This window comes from Tupaia chinensis, unplaced genomic scaffold, assembly GCF_000334495.1.
Source record: "Tupaia chinensis unplaced genomic scaffold, TupChi_1.0 Scaffold000275_1, whole genome shotgun sequence".
NCBI lineage: Eukaryota > Metazoa > Chordata > Mammalia > Scandentia > Tupaiidae > Tupaia > Tupaia belangeri.
The window spans coordinates 7,759,600-7,779,806 of NW_006159757.1; the positions used below are offsets into that span (position 1 = coordinate 7,759,600).

General features: G+C 38.5%; 1 protein-coding gene across 1 annotated transcript in view; it reads left to right on the top strand.

Annotated features, from left to right (window-relative positions):
- Nucleotides 1-20,207, top strand: part of PRKCQ (protein kinase C theta) — a 129,510-nt gene that overhangs the window by 73,984 nt on the left and 35,319 nt on the right. The window contains exons 15-16 of the mRNA XM_006150052.2: nucleotides 15,684-15,765; nucleotides 17,440-17,502. Of these exons, the coding sequence (XP_006150114.1) occupies nucleotides 15,684-15,765; nucleotides 17,440-17,502 (145 nt within the window). The remainder of the gene's footprint in view (nucleotides 1-15,683; nucleotides 15,766-17,439; nucleotides 17,503-20,207) is intronic.

A 20,207-nucleotide genomic window follows, 5' to 3' on the forward strand; every position in this document is an offset into this window, starting at 1 on the left:
AGAACCTTAAGTTGTTATTTTTGAAGTGTCTTAATTTTTTATTCAGACTGGCATGTCAAACAAAGTAACCAATTAAATACTACAAGTAAGTATGGTTGATATCAATGGTTCTTTGTTCTTGGAACAAGTGGGGAATGGCATTTCTTGAGGACTCAGTTATCTTTGTAAACTAATGAAGACACTAAATAAGGTAAATCAACTATTTACCTCTTTAGGAAATAGTTATTTTTCAAACCAAGTTACTCGTTTGCTTTCAGCCTCCGAAAAGCCCACCTGTTGAATACTAGATTATTCAGGAAGTTCTGAGGACAATATGAGTTGGTATTTATAAGGAGCATGTGAATTAAATTATTACAGATTTTTAAAGCTTACAGTTGTGGGACATAGGACCTGTGGAAGGGTAAAATATGTTAAAACCATTTAGGAAGCTATAAAGGGTGAAAATTGCTGTGGTCATGGGTTCCAAGTCTTAGCAGCACCATTTTTCAGCAAATTCTGAGGCTCGCTTTCTTCCTCTGCCCAGGAGTGAGAGAAAGAGTTGCAGTGCACAGAGATTATGGGTGTAGCTGGAAATCCACAGCACAGGGGGTATCAACGTACAGAGCTATCTGCTGAATCTGAATCTGAATCTGAATGAGACTGAAAAGAAAAGAATCATGGAAAGTAAATTTTTCTGTGCTAGATCAAGATGACTTTTACATCATTCAAGGTCTGACATAAACTATTGGATCAGAGTCTAATGCAGACAGCTTTATGAAGGTTTCTTGTTGCCTTAGCAGGAGGAATGAATGGCTTTGTTTCCCTTCTCTGAGTAAGAAAGAGAGAGACAACATCCCCAATAGGGTCTTGATGCCATGGTTGATCCCTAGTCTTCAGCCAGCCTGGGATTGGGGCACATATGTACCCTTGTATTCCAGGAGATCTCCAGGCTCGAACTGGGAACCTTACCATGTGGGATTGCCTCACAAAGCATCATGTTTTACCACTGTGATATCTGACTCCTGAAGAAATGGCTTTTTATTCATTTTATTATTTACCACTTCTTTTTATTATAAGAATATTAGTTCTTTACTATTATTATTACTATTTTTATATTACTATTTTTAGTATTACTTGCTCTCTTCAGTAATCATGAAGTCATTCAGAAGTAGGTTATTTAGTTCCCATGTATTTGTATTTTTGAGAGTTTTTCCTGAAATTAATATCAAATTCAATTTCAGCATGGTCAGAGAAGATGCTGAATATAGTTTCTATGCCTTTGAATCTGTAATGGCTGGTATGTGCCCTTTCGTGAGGTCAGTCTTCAAAAAAGTACCATGTGGGGCTGAGAAAAGTGTATATTTTGTGTTTTAGGGGTGGAAAGTTCCATAGATGTCTATCAAGTCCATCTGATTTATGGTATCATTTAAGTCCAGAATCTCTTTGCTTATTTTTTGTCTTATTGACCTGTCTAAAGGAGATAACAGGGTGTTGAGATCTCCAACAATTACTGTGTTACAGTCTATCTCTCCTTTTAGATCTAGCAGTCTTTCCTTTATATATTTGGGTGCTCCTCAGTTGGGTGTATAGATATTTATAAGCATTATATCTTCTTGATGAAGTAGCCCTTTTGCTACTATCTAATGCCCTTCTTTATCTCTTCTCAGGTTTTTGTCTTGACTTCCTCTGAAATCAGTATAGTGACTCCAGCTCTTTTTAGGTTTCCATTTGCATGGAATACCTTTTTCCAGCCCTTCACTTTCAGTCTGTCTATGTCTTTATCCATGAGATGTGTTTCTTGTAGGCAGCAGATGGAGGGTCTAATTTTTAGTCCATTGCGCCAGTCTGTGTCTCTTGATCAGAGAATTTAATCCATTAACATTCACTGTTGTTATCAATATTTCCAGACTTGTCCCTACCATTAAGTTGGCTATATACTCAGTCGCTTTTGTTATCTCATTGCTGTCTGTCTGTCTTCAGTTTTCTTGGTATGGTACTCCTTTCAGAATTTCTTCAAGAACTGGTCTGGAGTTGGTAAATTTTTTCAGGCTTTGTTTATCTGAGAACATTTTTATCTTCTTTTCCCATATGAAGGATAATCTTGCCGGGTAAAGTATTCTTGGCTGAAATTATTTTTCATTTAATGCTTTGACTATATTTCCCCATTCCTTCCTTGTTTGAATTGTATCTGTTGAGAGGTCTGGTGTTTGCCTGATAAGATAGCCTTTGTAAGTGATTTGTCATTTCTCTCTTGCCAGTCTTAGTATTTTGTCTTTGTCTGTGGTTTTGGACAATCCAGCTATGATATGTTGTGGAAAGGATCTTCTTGGATTGATTCTACTTGGAGTTTTTAGTATTTCTTGGGTCTGGATGTTTGAATGCCTCTCTAGACATGGAAAGCTTTCTTCCAGAATTTTCTGGAATAGATTATCATCGCCCTGATTAGTTTCTTCACCTTCTGGTATTCCAATTATTTGGATGTTTGGGCATTTCATGGTACCTAGTATTTCTCATATAGTATCCTTAATTTTCTTGGCTGTTTTCTCAGAATTTTTTTATAATTTTTTTCCAGGTCATTGATTTTGCCTTCTACTTCCAAGATTCAATCTTCTGCTTTTAATACTTTCAAGGGAGGTTTTGATTTCCTGTATAACAGCCTTCATATCTAACATTTCCATTTGATTCCTTTTTATGGTGTCTAATTCTTCTTTCATATTATGGAAGGACTTCTTCATCTCTTGGAGCTCAATGTCTCTTTCCTCTAGAATCTCATTACCATGAATGCTCTAAATTCTTTTTCTGACATTTTTCTGGCAATATCCTCCATTGTTTCTCTACTTAGAGACAAATTAGAGTGGTCCCTTGTGAGTGATATATTAGTTGATTATCTCACCTTTGAGTCTCTTTTTCTATTTTTAGTCATTGGTAATGTATTCACTTTTGGCTAATTTGTTGGAGAAGGATTCTGTAAGTGTGAGCTTGTGGGTTTCCCTAACCATGAAATAATTCTGTAAGTGTGAGCTCATGCATTTTCTTGTGAAATAATTCAGTGCTATTTTCTCCCTTCAGTGTGAGGATCACAGGAGGAGAGTTCCCTCTTTTTACAACCAACACAGTGAGGGGCAAAGTATTCTCTAAAACTCCCAATATTCAGATGTTTAGTTACTGTGCACCTAGTTTTTTCTAGGCAGTGGGTAAGGGTTCAGTAATTAAATAGGAAAGTGAGGAAAAGAAAAAGAGAGTAGGAAACAGCAATAGGAAGAAATAGGAAGAGAAATAAAGCAGAGATGGGAAGAAATAGGAAGAAAAAGAAGAAAAGAACTAGAACGAATGAAGAAGACAAATACATCACAGAAAATAAAAAAGGGTTAAAAAATGAAAACTGCACAGCATGCTGCACAAAGGTACAGGACAGCAGAGATGGACCTGCCTGGTTGGGTTCTCACCTGGCTAGCACTGGGCTGTGTGTGTGTGTGTGTGTGTGTGTGTGTGTGTGTGTGTTGTGGGGGAAGGGGTAATGGTCTAGTTTGGGGAGCTTCACAGTTGTGAAGCTGGACCCAGAAGGTACAAGACAGCAGCTACTTAGCACTTCTTTAAAAAAAAAAAAATTGCATATTCTGTATCGCATGAATGCCCACAGAGCTTGAAGTTATATGGTCCCTTCTCAGTAATCACTTTCATGTGTACTCCAGCCAATGTTTACTGGATTTTAAACCTATATGTTCAGTACCTATTTTCCATTATTTACAGCTCTAAAATTCTTTTTAAAACTAGGAAACGTCCACAGTAAAATTTATCTATAAGAAAAATAAGACAGTTTAGTTTTAAAATTAGTGTGGAAAGAAAAAGATGCCCCTAACTCTGAGAGTATACTGCTTTAGCTTTTTATTTTAAGAGAATAATCTTCCCTTAGAAATTAAAAGTGAGGTAAGGTCTACTTTCATTTGTGTCTCCTTTAAATTCTGAAAGGCCTACATATATTAAAGTCTTACACTGTGATTTAAAAAGCATTATGATTCAATCATCTGAGAACATCTCTGGATCCTTGCTCAGGCTGAAGTTGAGTGAAGCCAGCTGTGGTTTTGCAGCGTGGTGTCAGGAGTCAGGATGCAAGCGATCATCTATTTACAGCACTGCCCTTGACTCCACACTCCCACTCTGAGCCAACCAACTTTCTTTGTCAGTATTACTTTGAAATTTCTCTTTTATGAAAAACAAAACTGAGTTTCACTTTCTATTTATAGAACACAAAAAGCTTCACTTCCGGATAAGGCTTCGTTATGTGAGTTTATATCCTAACAGTATGACTTTGAACAAGTCCTCTAACATTTTTTTTGTGACTCTGGTTCTCTTTTTTTGGATCATGCGAAAAGAAAAAAATAAGATAGCATTTGCAGAGAAGATTCAATCTTTTTGTAGAGAAAGTATCATACTAACTGCAAGCTATTATAATTGTTGTATGAAAGAAAATCTCCTTCTACTTGAGAGTTTTGTTTTTTTTTTAATGTCATTCTGGTAAGGCAAAATCCATATAAGACTGCCAGGTTTCTTATTCCAAGCATTGTACATAGACACTGCCCCATCAGAAGCTCTCTCAAAACACTTCAGTCCATGAACCTTCCAGTTGAGTGAGGAGCCCTGGCCAATTATCACAACTGCGGCAAGAAAAAGAAAAACCACATAAACCACATCCTCTAAAAGACTTAATCCTTGTGCTAAGAATTAGCTTTGTATGTTGTCCCCATTTGTAGCGACTCATAAGCCTCTTTTCTTCACAGTGCCCTGGCAGGTTTCTGATCCTAAGAATGCCTACAAATTGTTATTTCAGAAACTACAGACCACTTGAATGAGCTTCTGATGCCCTTCCTGTGCAATAAAACTGTGACTCAGCAGATGTGATAGTTATAGTAAATTTATAAAAATTAATGCATTTATAGTTCATGAATGTTACATTCACAAGTTTGCCCAAGGTTTTCACATCCAAAGACATAGGGCCATTAGTAAACAAATGTTGAAGAATTCTTGGACACTAAGAAAAAAAATGCCTGAGGCTTCTAAAATGCTGTAAGCTTCCTACGTAACTATTTAAGAAAGGAAAAAGGTTTGCTTATTCATTCATTTATTTTATAAGCTACCCTTGAAAGAGTTTCATGCTGCCCTCCCCTTCTCCCTGCCACCTCCCAGTCTGGCAGGATCAGAGGTGCACACAGCCCAACATGTTTGGAAAAACCAAGAATCCAAACCTGGGTCCCCCATTTGGTGCCAGAAAGCAGCACCCCACCACCTGCTAAGCCACACCTGCTTTTTCTATTTGCTTGAGTTTTTTGTTTGTTTCAATTTGCTAGAGCTCAAGGATAGAGACAAAGAGAAAGAGGGGAAATGAGAATGTAACCCCCCCCCCCAATAGGGGATGATCACAATACAATCTCTTCAAAGTCTCTCCTTTTGGGATTTTAGGCACACACTCTCACATACCTGGTGCATTTTTCAAGCAGGTCCAGGACTTGAACCACATAGTCAGCCATGTGAGATCCAGCCACCTTAGCCACCACCACGACTGGCCCCCACATCTCCCTTTTAAATTCAGGCCCTCTTTCCTTTATGTGACTGTAATGTTTCTTCCTGCTTCTGGCCCAGTTTCATCAATTTTTCCCTTCGTCATTGTTCTAGCAAAGCTCAAAGGTATTGTTACTATCTTCCCACTAGACAGGAACATTTAGTATCTCCTTAGAGAGAGTGTTGTAGGAAAGTGCCTCTTATCTGTGAATCTATGCTCCCTCCCTCAAAAGCTTGTTCAAAAACTGCTTCCTCCATAAATCACCTTCAGATGTACTAAATCCTAACTTAATTATCGCTATCTTTTACCCCTCGGACTTCTTGGCTGTATCTGACTCAAAAAAGTGTTTTATTATTATTATTATTATTCCTGTTACTGCTGGGTCTTTTCAGTGACTTCTGGCATATGCATTTCTTTTCTGTTTCTCATTTAAATAATACACCTCTTGTTATCAAGTAGTATATATAGATCTTATTGGGTCTCTATAACATCTCTGCCAGAATCTTTAGATGTCAGAAAGACTAGTCCCACACAAAACCTGGAGTAGTCCTAAGCACATCCTCGTCTCACTCCTCTTTGCCTTTCCATCTCATTATTTTCCTCTTTACCCTGGAGTTCGCACAATCTTCTATCCACTGTGGCATTTGAGACTCTGCCTTCATCTGCAGATCATTCTTACCTATAACCTTATCTCTTTCCATTAAAACTTTACTTGAATGTTCTTTTCCCCTCCATCTGCCCAATGAAAATGCATGATAAACAGTGTAGATTAGTTTAACATGTGTTTTTTCCAAGCAATAATTTTGTCATGTAGTGAGGCCCTTAGGGATGTGATTCCTTATTAAGTCAAAGACCAACGCATATTTGAGATGACTACAGTCCATGCCCTAAGAAAATAACATTAAGAAATAGGAACGAGACCGGCAGATGGCAGAGCAGTTACGTCACTGGACGCCCACGTAGTTAACTGCAGTTTGAGTACCAGACTGGTGGCTTAAAATTCACGCTGGGCTCATGTGCGAGAGTGCCCAAGATTCCAAGAAAAGAATGGAGGAGAAGGGATTGCAGCATGGCCATCCGCTCTAAGGTGTGATTTCTCGCTTTCTGTCTCTCTGTCTTTCCAGCAAATTCACATGCCCTATAGCAAAAATCTCACTTTAAAAAAAAAAAGGCGTGATAAGGGTGAGGGTAGAGGGTAGGGGATGGGAGTGGCGCAGTAGTGACAGAGAAGATCCCTCAAGAAGAAAAGAAGACCGGAAGAGAGGATTATTGAAAACCAGGCGAAGAAAGAATTTCAGGAAAGAAGAGACCATGTATTCTCAGTCATAAGGTTAATAATCAAAACAGTGTTAAATGTGTCATTTAGCAAGAACAGACTATGTTAAATGATCAAGTAATAAGGAGGAGGAGGTGGTGAGTAGGTATATTCAATGGTTATATGTAAATAGCCCAAAAAATTCCATCAGAAGATGAAAGCATGTTATGACCACAGAGCTTAAGGGGTGAGGGTCCTGAAAAATGCTTCAGACAAATAGGAAGAAACCAGATAAAATGGAGGCTATGTACTAGCCTTTTCAGATTGGCTTTTTTTCACTTAGGCATGTGCATGTACGTTTTCTCACTCTTTTCATGGCATAATACGTTATTTTTATTGCTGAATAATATTTCACCGTATGGATGTACCACAGTTTGTTGACTCATTCATCTATTGAGGGGCACCTTCCTTGCTTATCACAACTATTTTGATTTAATATAATCTTTTGTTTTTCTGATGACAGACTCATGGATAAAGTGTTTTAGAGTAGAAGGGATCAATGAGATTATCAGGTCAGATTCCCTCATTTTTCAGCTAAGGAAACTGAGATCCAAAGAAGATAGCTGATCACAGTGGAGTGTTCTCTTCCACTGTCACGCCAAGTTCTTAGTAAAGTTCACCTTGTGAGATACCTAAGCACCAAATGCAACTCACCACTTATTTAATGAGAGAATTATCCATTGCTTGTCCTAAACCTAAGACCCAAGCAACAGGAATTCTTCCAAGTACCTCCCTTGAGAAGTCACTCTTGGCCTTCTATAACCACACTCCCTTCCACAGAAGCAAGATGCCATTATCCCCTCTGTTCCCATCCCCATTCTTAAACCATGCTCTAGAACCTCAGAATTCCATCCTAAGTAGCCTCAGGCCTATCTGCATGTCTTCCTAGATCTTGCCCTAGAAATGAGTAGGAAGGGAAAATCCCCAAGTGGCTACTTAACTGGTGCAAAATTAGGAGAAATTCTAAATTTGTTACTAGGCTTCATAGCCATTTTTAAAGCTTATTACTCATGAATGGATGGACAGTAGAAGATTGAAAGATAGATAATGTAACAATATAGAATATATTTAATTAAATACTTGGTGAGCTTGACTTACAACATACACTTTTAGACCTATGGCGTGGAACCTCCATTTATATATATTTTTAAATGTAGGAACATCCTTGTTCTGACTATAATACAACTTAATGTTTTCCCTTCCTATGTGACAAAATAATAATACAAGTAGTAAGGATTAGGATGTAAGGAGTTCCTGCCATATGCCAGGCTTGGGGCTAACAATTTTATGTGGATTATTCCATTTAATATTAGATGTGGACCAAAGCATGTCTTTGTGTTTCAGATAGCTCTTTCTATCGCAATAATAGACTATATCCCAAAGCAGAGTTGAATTCTACTCTGCAAATTTCATATTTTATATGTAATCTTGGATGTTATGGCATTTGTTACATATGCTTAACCTGATACTCTGAAAGGAGTAATAGAATATTTGCATGTTTTGTAAAATACTTTGATCCTAATTTTAATCTCCTCTTCAGAAATTGCAGATCTTCTTCTGTATCAAATTTATTGTATCAGCTTACTAACCTTTGAAGAAAAAAATAATGACCACAATTTTTTTTTCTTTTCTGACCTTATTGTCCTAGAGAGGGAGTCAAAATTTCTAATCATGTTTGCGTGATATTTGCCAACTTCTCCATGCATTTTAAAAATTAATTGTTATTGATTCAATGAAATCATTTTTGATGATACAAAATTCAAATTTATCCTATAAGATAGTCACATTTGGCAACTGGTCCATTATTTACTCACATCCTTTTAAAGGTTTTTGCCATATGTTGTGTGTGCTTTCCAGAAAGAGACAGAGAGAAGAAAAGTAAGAAATCACCCCTGGGGGTACTGGCCATGCCACGGTCCCCTCTCCTCCAGTCTCTTCCTGGGATTTTGGGCACATATGCACACATACCCAGTACAATTTTTAAGTTGCTGGGTCTGGGAATCAAACTATGGTCAGCCATGTGGGAGTCCAGTGCTGCAACACTGTACCGCCCTTTACTCGATCTTTTTAAAGTTTATTTTATTTATCTCTTGAGAGAAAGAGACCCTTGACAATGTCTTTGCATAGTGTTCCTATCCTTTATGCCTTAAGCCAACCAAGATCACAGGTATGCCCAATGTGCTCAGGGAGATTCAGCCATTGTACTCAAGTAGCCCAGGAACTGAACAGGGAGTCTTCCCACATGGCCTCCAGCACTGACCAGCAGTGCCCCTACTGTCTCCCCACTGTGGCTGGGCTGCATTACTTAATATTTGATTAACTATAGTGGGACCAGCAGTTGGATTATGGCTATGTCACTGGACTCCCATGTAGTCAACTGCAGTTCAAGTCACAGACCTGGTGACTTAAACTCACACCGGGCTCATGTGCGTGTGTACGCAAGATCTCAAGAAGAGAATGGAGGGGAAGGGATTGCAGTGCACCCCTGGGGGATGATTTCTCCCTTTCTGTCTCTCTGTCTCTCTCTGTCTTTCTGGCGAGTACACGTGCCCTATAGCAAAAACCTCTCCAAAAAAAAAAAAATTCTCTTTAACTATATTGAATATTTATCATTACTAAATAACTTCCCATAATCTTTATTCTCATTCTCTTATTTGAAAAACATAATCATTGTAAGAAGAAAGTAGAAACTATATCATATTAAATAACTTTGAGTCTTCACAGTTCTCTCTTTACTAATTCAGTGCCTCCCTCGAAAGAATTATCTTATATTTTAAATATTACTATATTTTTGAAAACCCAGGACCTTTAGCTTCCCCCAGTGATATTTGGGTATGCAAATACAGTTCTATGAGAGCTATACAACTGATTTTGTTAAGTCTATCACTTTAATCTTATATTTAATCTTTTCTTTAGATTATGAATATAAATTTTCATTTTAATTATGCTTCTCTTTTTAGATCTTTCTGTTATTTTGATTTTGAAGGATTGTTTCATTTGTATTATTTTGACTAAAGCAATCTAAACAGTATTTTTAAATCTGATTATCTTTAAAATCTAATTAGATGATTCTGTTATAGTTTGATTATCCCTAATACAAAAATTGGAAATCCAGAGTCTTCCAGAATCTGAAACTTTTTGAGTACTGACATGACACCACAAGTGGAAAGTTCCATATCTGGTCTCATGTGACAGGAGGCAATCAAATGTTACAATATAAAACTATTACATAAAATCACCTTCCAGTTATATGTACAAGGTATACATGAAACATAAGTGAATTTCATTTTTAGGCTTAGGTCTCATCCACAAGACATCTCATTATGTCTAAACAAAAATTTCCCAATCTGAAAAAAATGAGTCATGCTTTTGATTCCAAGCATTTTGGATAAAGGACACTCACCCTGTATGTGGCTGGTCATACTTTCGTTACAGTGGTTAAGCCTGGCAAGTTTCAACTGAGATGGACTAAAAGAGGGAGAATCTTACTTAACACGAAACACTGAATCTAAATTTCCTTGTCAGTCCTGCACATTGGCATTACTCATTTGAATCTGTCAGTGCATTGAAGCCTCATTCTGAACCCTCTTTAAAACTGACATGTTAACTAGAGTATAAGACAATAACTCTCTCTTCTTTGTACTCTTGAGAATTTGTCCTTTACTAGATTAAATCAAAAAAAAAAAAATAGCAAGCCTCCTCAGCAAATACTGAAAATCTATGCCATATATACATAATGTGATAGACATTCTCACTGGGGAAAAACATTCCTCACTTAAAATGTTTAACAAATGAAATTTATTAAAATGTTTCCCAACTATGAAAGTGAGAACATCAAAATATTCTTTAAAAAAATGGAAAATATACAAAAAGTAGACTGAAAGACAGGAATCCATTATATTTTCAATGTTATTATATTATCCAAAGACACCCAAAAGTGGGATTTTTGAGTGTTTTCTTTCATCTTTTTAATTTTGCAATTTCATAGCAAAGTTAGTAATTCTCAAATCTTCAGCAGACAGAATAGGTCATTTTCACACCCAACCCATGCTCTTTAAAATTTGCCTTTATGTTAAAACTGAGTCTGTTCTGAGACTCTTTTGTGCTGGTGTGTATATATTTCTCAACATGTATATGCACATAAATTTTATGTAACATCCGATAGTCATAATAATAACAATAGCAAGCATTATAGGCCATAGTGTTGGGCCATGTTTTGGGCACATTACATATTTTAGCTCATTTAACCTTCATAGAAACACTATTCTTATCCCCATTTTGCAGGTAAGGAAACTGAGGCAACCTTTAGGGGTTGAGAAATACTCTGAAGGTCAAACAGCTATTAAGTATGGGAGCCAGGATTTTGCTGTCCTGCCTCTCCTTAGAGACCTCATCATCTCAAGGAAAGTAGTTTTAAAATTCACGAAGTGGGCTTCTTTTTATATTTCTGTTAGGAAGGAAAATAATTTGTTAGTTAATTCACAAAGACCCTATGGGACTATTAAACTTATAGATACCAAATGAGCCTGAGTCCCTGTTGCAATGTAGACGGCTAAAAATTTAGGCATATTATTTCTGATGCATACTAATGAATCTATTAAAAGAAATGAATCTAACTAATTAGAGTTTACAATAGAAATATAAACATGTTCTAGTAAATGAGCTTACTGGCCCACAGAGAGACATCTCTCTCTCTTTCCGTCTCTTTCCCTCTCTGTCTCTCTGTCCCTCAGTCACACACACACACACTCTATACTTAGATTTTAAAAGTATGCATATGATAATCTATTGGGGTTTTTGTTAAGTATCTTTATAAAAAAGAAATAAACCTGTTTTTCCAGGATGTATTAACTAATACCTCAATATAAAATAAAGAACTGCCTCAGCTTTCAAATTACAAACATACCTAAGAAATTGAGTGTTGTTGGGATCACACTAACAAGCACTTTGTCGTTTACCAGTGAGTTATTTGAATGCACTGCCCCTCAGTGCTGTCCAGGGTACTCAATAGGTGTGTTAACCTGAAACAGCAACCTCCACCCCTACCTAAGTCACACAGTCCCCCTCAAAGACATGGTGCAGCAACCCTGTATGTGTCTGGTCATACTTTCTTTACAGTTGACGAATGTCAACTTAGCTCTGTGGTCTTCATTTCTTCATGGCAACGTGAAGACCCTCCCTTACTCACAACCACAGAGCCGCAAATGTCAAAATGGTAGCTCTCGGGCCAGCAGATGGTATCGTGGTGAAGGCGCTAGACTCCCACAAGGCTGACTAATGTTGGAGTCTCAGACCCGATGGCTTGAATATCACATCAGGCATGTGTATACATGTGCCAAAATCCCAAAAGGGAAATGGGAAGGGATTGTGCTGTGACCATCCCACCTAAGGGGTGATTTCTCACTTTCTTCTCTGTCTCTCTCCCACCAGTGCACATTCCCTATGGGGAGAAAAAAAAAAGGTACTCTTGTATTTTGTCATTGTCACCCACAACCTTGCTTCAGGGAACAGCCTGCAATTTGGTTTGCGCATATTTTCTCATTAATTAGTAAAGAGAATTAGTAAAAGTAAGAATATAAGTCTTTACTATGGCAGGCCACACCCTGAGAGAATATCTTAATCTACTTCTGAGGGGAACAATCAGTGTACTGACAGCGTAAGTTAAAAAGATGGGAATCACCGGGGGACCAGCAGTTGGCTTAATGGCTATGTCACCAGACTCCTATGTAGCTGGCCGCAGTTCAAGTCCCAGACTCAGTGGCCATCCTCCTTGGGGGATGATTTCTTGCTTTCTGTCTCTCTCTGTCTTTCTGGTAAGTACATGCACCCTATAGCAAAAAATTATCCAAAAAAAAAAATTAGACCAGACTTATTTAAACAATTTAGCCCTCAAAACTATTGAAGTTATTACATAACATCTGAAATTTGAAAAATGATTTTTCTCATTCTTGGATTAGCAAATTGTTTATATATTTTAATACTTGTATGCAGCTTTTACCTCCTTTCTTGATTTTTGCCAGGATAAATCTCTTTTACAGCTAACTTTTATATGGTTATCTAGCAAAGAAAATGAATAAAAAAAAAAATTCAGATTTTTAGAGTCCCACAAAGTATTTTCTCATATTTTTTTAAATACCTCGGAAGACAAAATAACTGTTTGAATTTTTCACCATACTCAATGTATATATTTCAATAATTTTGCAAAACAACCTAAGTACCATTTTTTAAAGCACCAAAGAAAAAAACAAAAAAGAGTCACAGAGCTTCAATTACCCAGCTAGCTACAGAATATCGGCATTGATTATTGCCTTCAGTTGTCTGAAAATCACAGCAAAGTAATAAATAACTGTGACTCTCTTGTTTTTATGACCTGGCATACAGAACAGCATGCAAGCCATGGGCATATGTGTAAACCAGAAAGACGATAAATAAGTAAATATTATTGAATGGTATGTCAGATGCTTTCTTGTTACCAAGGCATTTCAGTATTAACCACTGAATTGCTTCTGAGACCAAAACTGATTAGGTAGTTAGGGCATCAGTGGTGTCATGGTAGAATACTAATGAAAAGAGGGACACTTGAGACTAGCCAGCTGCAACTACCTCTTTGGAAACTCAAATTTCTCTCTTCACTATTGCTTGCCCCTTTGGACATAACTGACGTTGTAAACATCCCACAAGGCACACAAAAGAATAATCAGAGTCAAGGTCCAAGAGACCACTGACTTCCTGACTCACAAAAAACTAACCTACAGCAGCGACTCAATGATTAATCTAGGCAACAAGGGCTACAGCAAATATAGTAATTAAGATTTTCTCCAAGTCTCACTACATTCCAAAAAAAAAATTTTTTTTAAACAAAGTGAGTCTCATGACCCTCTCTAAAATTAGGAGGAAAAAAAAAAAAAAACAGACCCACCTAACATGCAACCCCCACCAACATTATGATTTATATCAGCCAAGAATTTTGACCTGTCCAAGAGAGAAAAGAGTGGAGTCCAGATATCAAGCTATGGCACCAGCAAATTAGATCTGAAGTCAACTTGGGGAAAAGTGGATGATAATTTCCCTTTACTTCAATTACTGAGATAAATGCCAATATATGTAGTTTTTCCCATTCTGTGGAAATGTACAAATGTCAGGCAATGACTATTACTAGCAGGCCAGAACACTTTTTACTGTGATGGCATATGTCCCATGACCTTGGTTAGTCTCAAAGATATTTCAAGGTTAATTCTGTTAAAAAATCACCCACGCGGTGTTTACAGGTGCAAATTCATGCACAGACATGCCAAACGTGTCCACACTTTATGGACTGCTAATTCTGTGATTCCTAAGAACCATTTAAAAACCAGGGTGCTCAAAGCACTGTGAATATATTTACTGAAGAAATATTGCTCACACAGAGGAGCATAAGTTGGTTGGAATTACGGCTTCCTCTGCCCAGGACCTGAAGACCACTCAGTCTTGCTTTTGATTGCCAACCCTCAAGGGTGCTAGCTCTCATCATACTCACGGAGTCTTCTTTTAGGAGCAACACATTCATCAGCTGCAGCTTATTCTACAAAAGGGAAGTCTACACTGAAGAGAAATGAGGCTAAACTTGATTGCAAGCTCCCCAGAGTAAGGAGCTGTGTCTCTGGATGGGGCAGAGTGAGCATCCTATGCAGATTCCCACCCTCATAGTTTTCCAGCCTCCACAGTGCCACGCCTACAGAATATGCTCCGTAACTGTTTTGTGAGTGTGGAATGAATGGATGTTTTCAAGCTCTTCTTTTGGCATCAGAGAACCAGATTTGAATTCTCATTGTCCATGTCAATAAGCACAGGACCAGTTCCCACGAAATGCCCCAAACTGTGCCATTGTCCAGCAGGCAGGTCCAGCTGGATTTTCACTCTTTTAGCTCCCATTTGCTAGATCCTACTATACTAGCATCCTATTGTAGATTACACAGTATCCTACTCAGATTCCCCAGGCTCCTTGAAGTTCAGAAATGCTGTAAGTCAGCTAAATTATTTTGGCAGTTTTTCAATGAGTGATTTTGTTAAGAACAAAATGTCAGACAAACCAAAATTTAAGAGTTTACTTAAACAAAGGGTGGGCCAGTCAAATCAGTTAATCTTCCAGAAGATGGCTTCTGAGAGACTCTGGCTAGTGACATGGTCACGGGGTATATAAGTTTATGGAAAGGAAAAATGACATGCTCAGGCAAGGCAAAGTGAGGTACAAAAACAAAAGTGAGGGAGTAAAGTACAGAAATCGTTGGATAGGCTACAACCAGATGGCGGGCTGCACGAACAGCTTAAAAGGCAGGCTTTCTGGGACCAGCAGTTAGTGTAATGGCTATGTCGCTGGACTCCCATGCAGTTGATCGTGGTTCGCGTCCTGGACCCGGTGGCTTACAACTCACACCGAGCGCGTGTGCATGCATGCCCAAGATCCGAAGAGAAGAACAGAGGAGAAGGGATTGAGGTGTGGCCATCCCCCCTGGGGGGTGATTTCTCGCTTTCTGTCTCTCTGTCTCTCTCTGTCTGTCTGGCGAGTGCACATGCCCTATAGCAAAAACCTCTCCAATAAAAAAGTAGGCTTTAGCTGTAATTTAGCAACCAGCTCAAGAAAACAGTCTACATGTACCATTTTGGCTTACCCATAGGAATCCAAGTGTGGGAGTACCGTGGCTGTTTTAGGCCAAAATAGTTTAGTTTAATGACAGCATTGATTCCTCTGAAATTATCTGGGTTTTTTTGTTTGTTTAAAAAAATTCTTGTTTCTTTTCTTTCTCTATTATTAAGATCTGAAAGTTTGAGCTCTTGTGTTCTTTCCCTAAAAAATTTTTGTGATGGAGTATCTCAATGGAGGAGATTTAATGTACCATATCCAGAGCTGCCACAAGTTTGATCTTCCCAGAGCAACGTAAGGATCTGGGGTTTTCCCATCGTTCTTGTCAGTATGCAGTACTCACTTCCCACAGAACGCTTCTCCCAAGGGTTTTTCCTGTTTCCTCACTCAGCGCGCCTAAATCCCAGGGTAGGGTAAAGCATGAAACAAGGCAACCGTTTTCCCAGGTTGTGAAACTAAAATTCCTGTCAGTTTCCTTTTCATTCTCTATGTTTAAAAATCAAACAGTTGCTTCCTTAAGGAATGGCCTTAATTCATCAGGCTTCTAAATGATCTGAGCATAAAAAGCAAATATTTGCCTTTTGAATAGAAACCAGTCAAATGGAACACAAATCTTCAAGGTGGCCCCAGGGATGAAGCTTTTAGCTGAAGCCATTCATGGGAAGCTGAATGAGGAGGCATGAAGTATTTGACTCCTGGGGCATGAGAGTTAGGAAACTGGAAGAGGCACTTAACTCTGTTTGATAATTAATCTTTGCCTTCTTCGGCATCACATAGTCACAGATGCAAGTGAGCTGGAGCTGGCTTGGTTTACCTGGTGGGACAGCTGCTCAGCTCACAGACCCTGCTGCTCCTCCTGCCTGCCCTGTGTGCATGGGCTCCACCCTCTGCATGGCAAAACTGCTATGAGAGTCACACGAAAGAAAACTGTGCTGCTGGCGCACATAAAAATGACGAGTATGTGCTAGCTCTCGCTGCTTGATAGCCAGCCTCTACACGAACACTTTGAGTGGTTTAGGTTGCACTGGATGGAAAAAAATGAACTTGATTTACTAACCCCTGCAAAAAAAAAAAAAAAAAAAAAAACCAACCTTGGCTATGAGGGTTGTTCTGTCAAATCCGGTAGGTAACAGTCCTCTGATCTCATTGCCTCCAGGAGCTCCCCGCGAAGTACTCAGAGATCATTTTATTGGATTTCTAGAGCAGAGAAATGATCAGGTATTTTCTGAGCTAGCAAGGATTCCCTAAGTTCACCATTCTCTCCAGCTCCGTAGTGCATTAAAGCCAGCCTAGATAGGTAATATATATTGTGTCCTAAATGACTTCCGGGAAGGAGTTTTTGCATTCATATCCGTGAGATTGACAAATCTCACTTTTAGGAAGCTCTTCCATATGTCTGACCTTAATCTCACAAATGATGGTGTCAATTTATTGCCTTTGAGCCTGTCACCATTGAAGATGAAAACTAACCTATCAACTTCCATCTTCTCCTATCCTTTTTCCCACTTTTCAGGCTGTTATTTCTTTTCCAGGCTAAATGTTGTCAATATGAAAATAAACTAGCCAGCTCTCTTTGAAATAGATCCAGCAGAGTTTAAAACTTAAGGGGAAAATTATTTCCTATTATGTCATGCTATTACTTTTATCATTTCTACATGTGTTACAAGCCAAAATACAGTGCACGCATTGTAATTTAAAATATGTAAACAAGCACTAGACACAGGCAAACTTCCTTGAGATTGCAGCTCCATTTCGTACTGTCAGAGCTGAGGCTGAATGTTTTCTGATGTGTAGAATGGACAACATCTTCCTTGCTGGAACTGAACAAAATTATGTGTATACACCATTTAGCCCAGACTGCATCCACACATACCAGACTAGGTTTGGGGATTTTATTTTGGTCCATTAATGTATTCATGATGAACCTTGGCTCTATTTCCCTCAGGTTTTATGCTGCTGCACCCTCAGGTTTTATGCTGCTGAAATCATTCTTGGTCTACAGTTCCTTCATTCCAAAGGAATTGTCTACAGGTAAGTTTTGTTCATTGGAAACAAATATTAAGATATTGATTGCCTGGCCCAGTTAGTGTGATCATTGCACTTTGGTGCTGGGAAATGACCAGTGTGCTTTTGTGGTGCAAAGCTCCATAGCCAGGCCTCCTGCTCATGGTGATTACATGGATGATGATTTAATAACAACCAAGAGAGAAGTTCTTGCTTCTCAAAAGCGAGAAGTTTCTGATCTTTTTATCATTGCCAGAGGGTAGTGTACTCAAGAGAGAGAGAGAGAACCTCCCAGTAGGAAGTGGTCATGCTGCAATTCTTTTTCCTCCTTTTTTTCCATACCATCAGGATTTGGGACATGCACGTTCACATACACACACACACACGAATACCATGTTTTTCAAGCCTCTAGGACTGAGATTCAAACCCCAGTCAGGCATGTGGGATCCAGCTCCCTATGCACAGTGCTGAACCAGTGCACTACAAATCAGCCAAAGAACAAGTCTAATCTTACTTTGGACTTTATTTTGGTTCTTACTTTTATTCTCCCTTTCCCTTCTCATTTCTCATTTCCTTCTATTACCTTGCTTTCTCTTTGGTATCTTATTGCTTTTGCTCTCTTTTTCCCCCCATCTTATCTCTTGGTTTTGTTAGTTTTGCTGTGAGTACCTAGAAATGCCTGTAAAATGTTTTCCTTACCAGTAAGGTAGGGGAGCTCGTTCTTGAACTCTCACACAAACCCATGAAACCTATGATTCCGTACCTTACAGGCATGCACAGGACACAGGACACACCGTGTGTCCTCTTCCATTAATCCAAAATTTCTCTATTTACGACATCATCTCACATCATTCCGTCAAAGACTTGACACGAAATCTCTCGTATTTCTATTTTATTACTTCTTTTTTCAAAATATAGTTGACACTTATTTAACATACAAATATTCAAAAGCTTAGTGGTCAGATTTCCAACTTGCTACAAACTTCAGAGGAAAGAAAAGAAAAAAGAAAAGAAGAGGAAAGGAGAGGAGGAGAAGGGAGGGGAAGGGAGGGAAGGGGAGAGGAGAAGAGAGGAGAAGAGAGGAGAGGAGAGGAGAAAAGAAAAGGAAAAAGAAAAAGAGAGAAGAACTAACAAGAGGCTGGCTGAGCTTCTGGAGACCAGCTTGGGGACCTCTGCTGTGGCAGATTCATAATAATGACCCAGGGTCATTAATAAAGGCTCAGTGATGTCCCACACCAATTGCTGAAGACAACAACATGTGCATAAAGAAGGTTAATATGGACGCTTTGATGCTTGCAGAAAACACAACCATTATCTGGAAAATTCACATAGGGAAGAAAGACCTTTACATTCCCACAGGGTGCAGCCAGGTAGGAGTTGCCTGGTTGAGAGTCACAGACCTCACAACTTAGATTTAGGAAAGCAGTCTTCTTAGACAAGCTCCTTGTTTATTTCTTTTTTGGTCTATCTACAAAACGGTAGATTAGGGGAACCAGCAGTTAGCGTAATGGCTATGTCGCTGGATTCCCACGTAGTCGACCGCGGTTCGCGTCCCAGACCCGGTGGCATAGAACTCACACTGGGCGCATGTGCGTGCGTGCCCAAGATCCCAAGAGGAGAATGGAGGAGAAGGGATTGCGGCGTGACCATCCCCCCTGGGGGGTGATTTCTTGCTTTCTGTCTCTCTGTCTCTCTCTGTCTGTCTGGCAAGCGCATGTGCCCTATAGCAAAAATACCTCTCAAAAAAATAAATAAATAAAAATAAATAAAAGAACGGTAGATTAAAAATTTGTCTTACATAATCTTTTAATCTTCAGGAGGTTGAGAAATACTTACTAAAGCATTATGTGAAAATCCCAACCAGGGTCCATGTGGTTTATTTTGAATTTCTCTTTAAATATGTAATGCCCACATTCTATCGAAAATATCCCTATACCTAGAAAATGACTAATCTATATAGAATTGATGGATGAATGGGGGAAAAAAATCAGGAAGGTTACAGACAGATATTTTAGAGCTGAAAAAGTTCTCATGAAACCAAAATTCACATGGGCCAGTGCAGGCTATTTCTCCACATCAAGATACTCTTTCTATCATATCATCTTGTAAGTTATTGACATTTGGAATAAAATGACCAAGAAAGATCTATAAGTAGCTTTAGCATCACAAAAAAATTATACCCACTTTAGAGCTCTTGCTCTGTTCATGCATGGAAGTCAGGTTCTCCATGGCTTCTTGTGCACCAGTAAGAAAGAATACTGGGTCTATTTAGTATGCTCATGAAGTCATAAGTGATTGTTGAAAGGCATCATCAAATCATTTAAATTAAGGATAGATCATCAAACATATATATTGATATCGAGATTATCCTGCCTTAAGAAATTATTCAATGGCCTATGTGGAATTCAACTGATCTAAACTTTAAATTTGGCAACTGAATTAACAAGGAGATTTTATTAATTTTCTTCTTTTGACATCTAAGGATTATAATTTTCTGTATTTTCTCACCAAACCAGTGTATTTATTTCAAGACACTTCCATAAGAAATTACCAAAAATTTCGTGACTTATAAAAATAAGAAGAAAACACAGAAATTTATTCTATTACAATTCTGCAGGACAGAAATCTGAGATCAAGGTGTAGGCAGGTCCATACTCCTTCCAGAGGTTCGGGGGGAGGATCCTTTTGTGCGTTGTCCAGCCTTTGGTGCCTGCAGAAGTTCCTGGCTTATA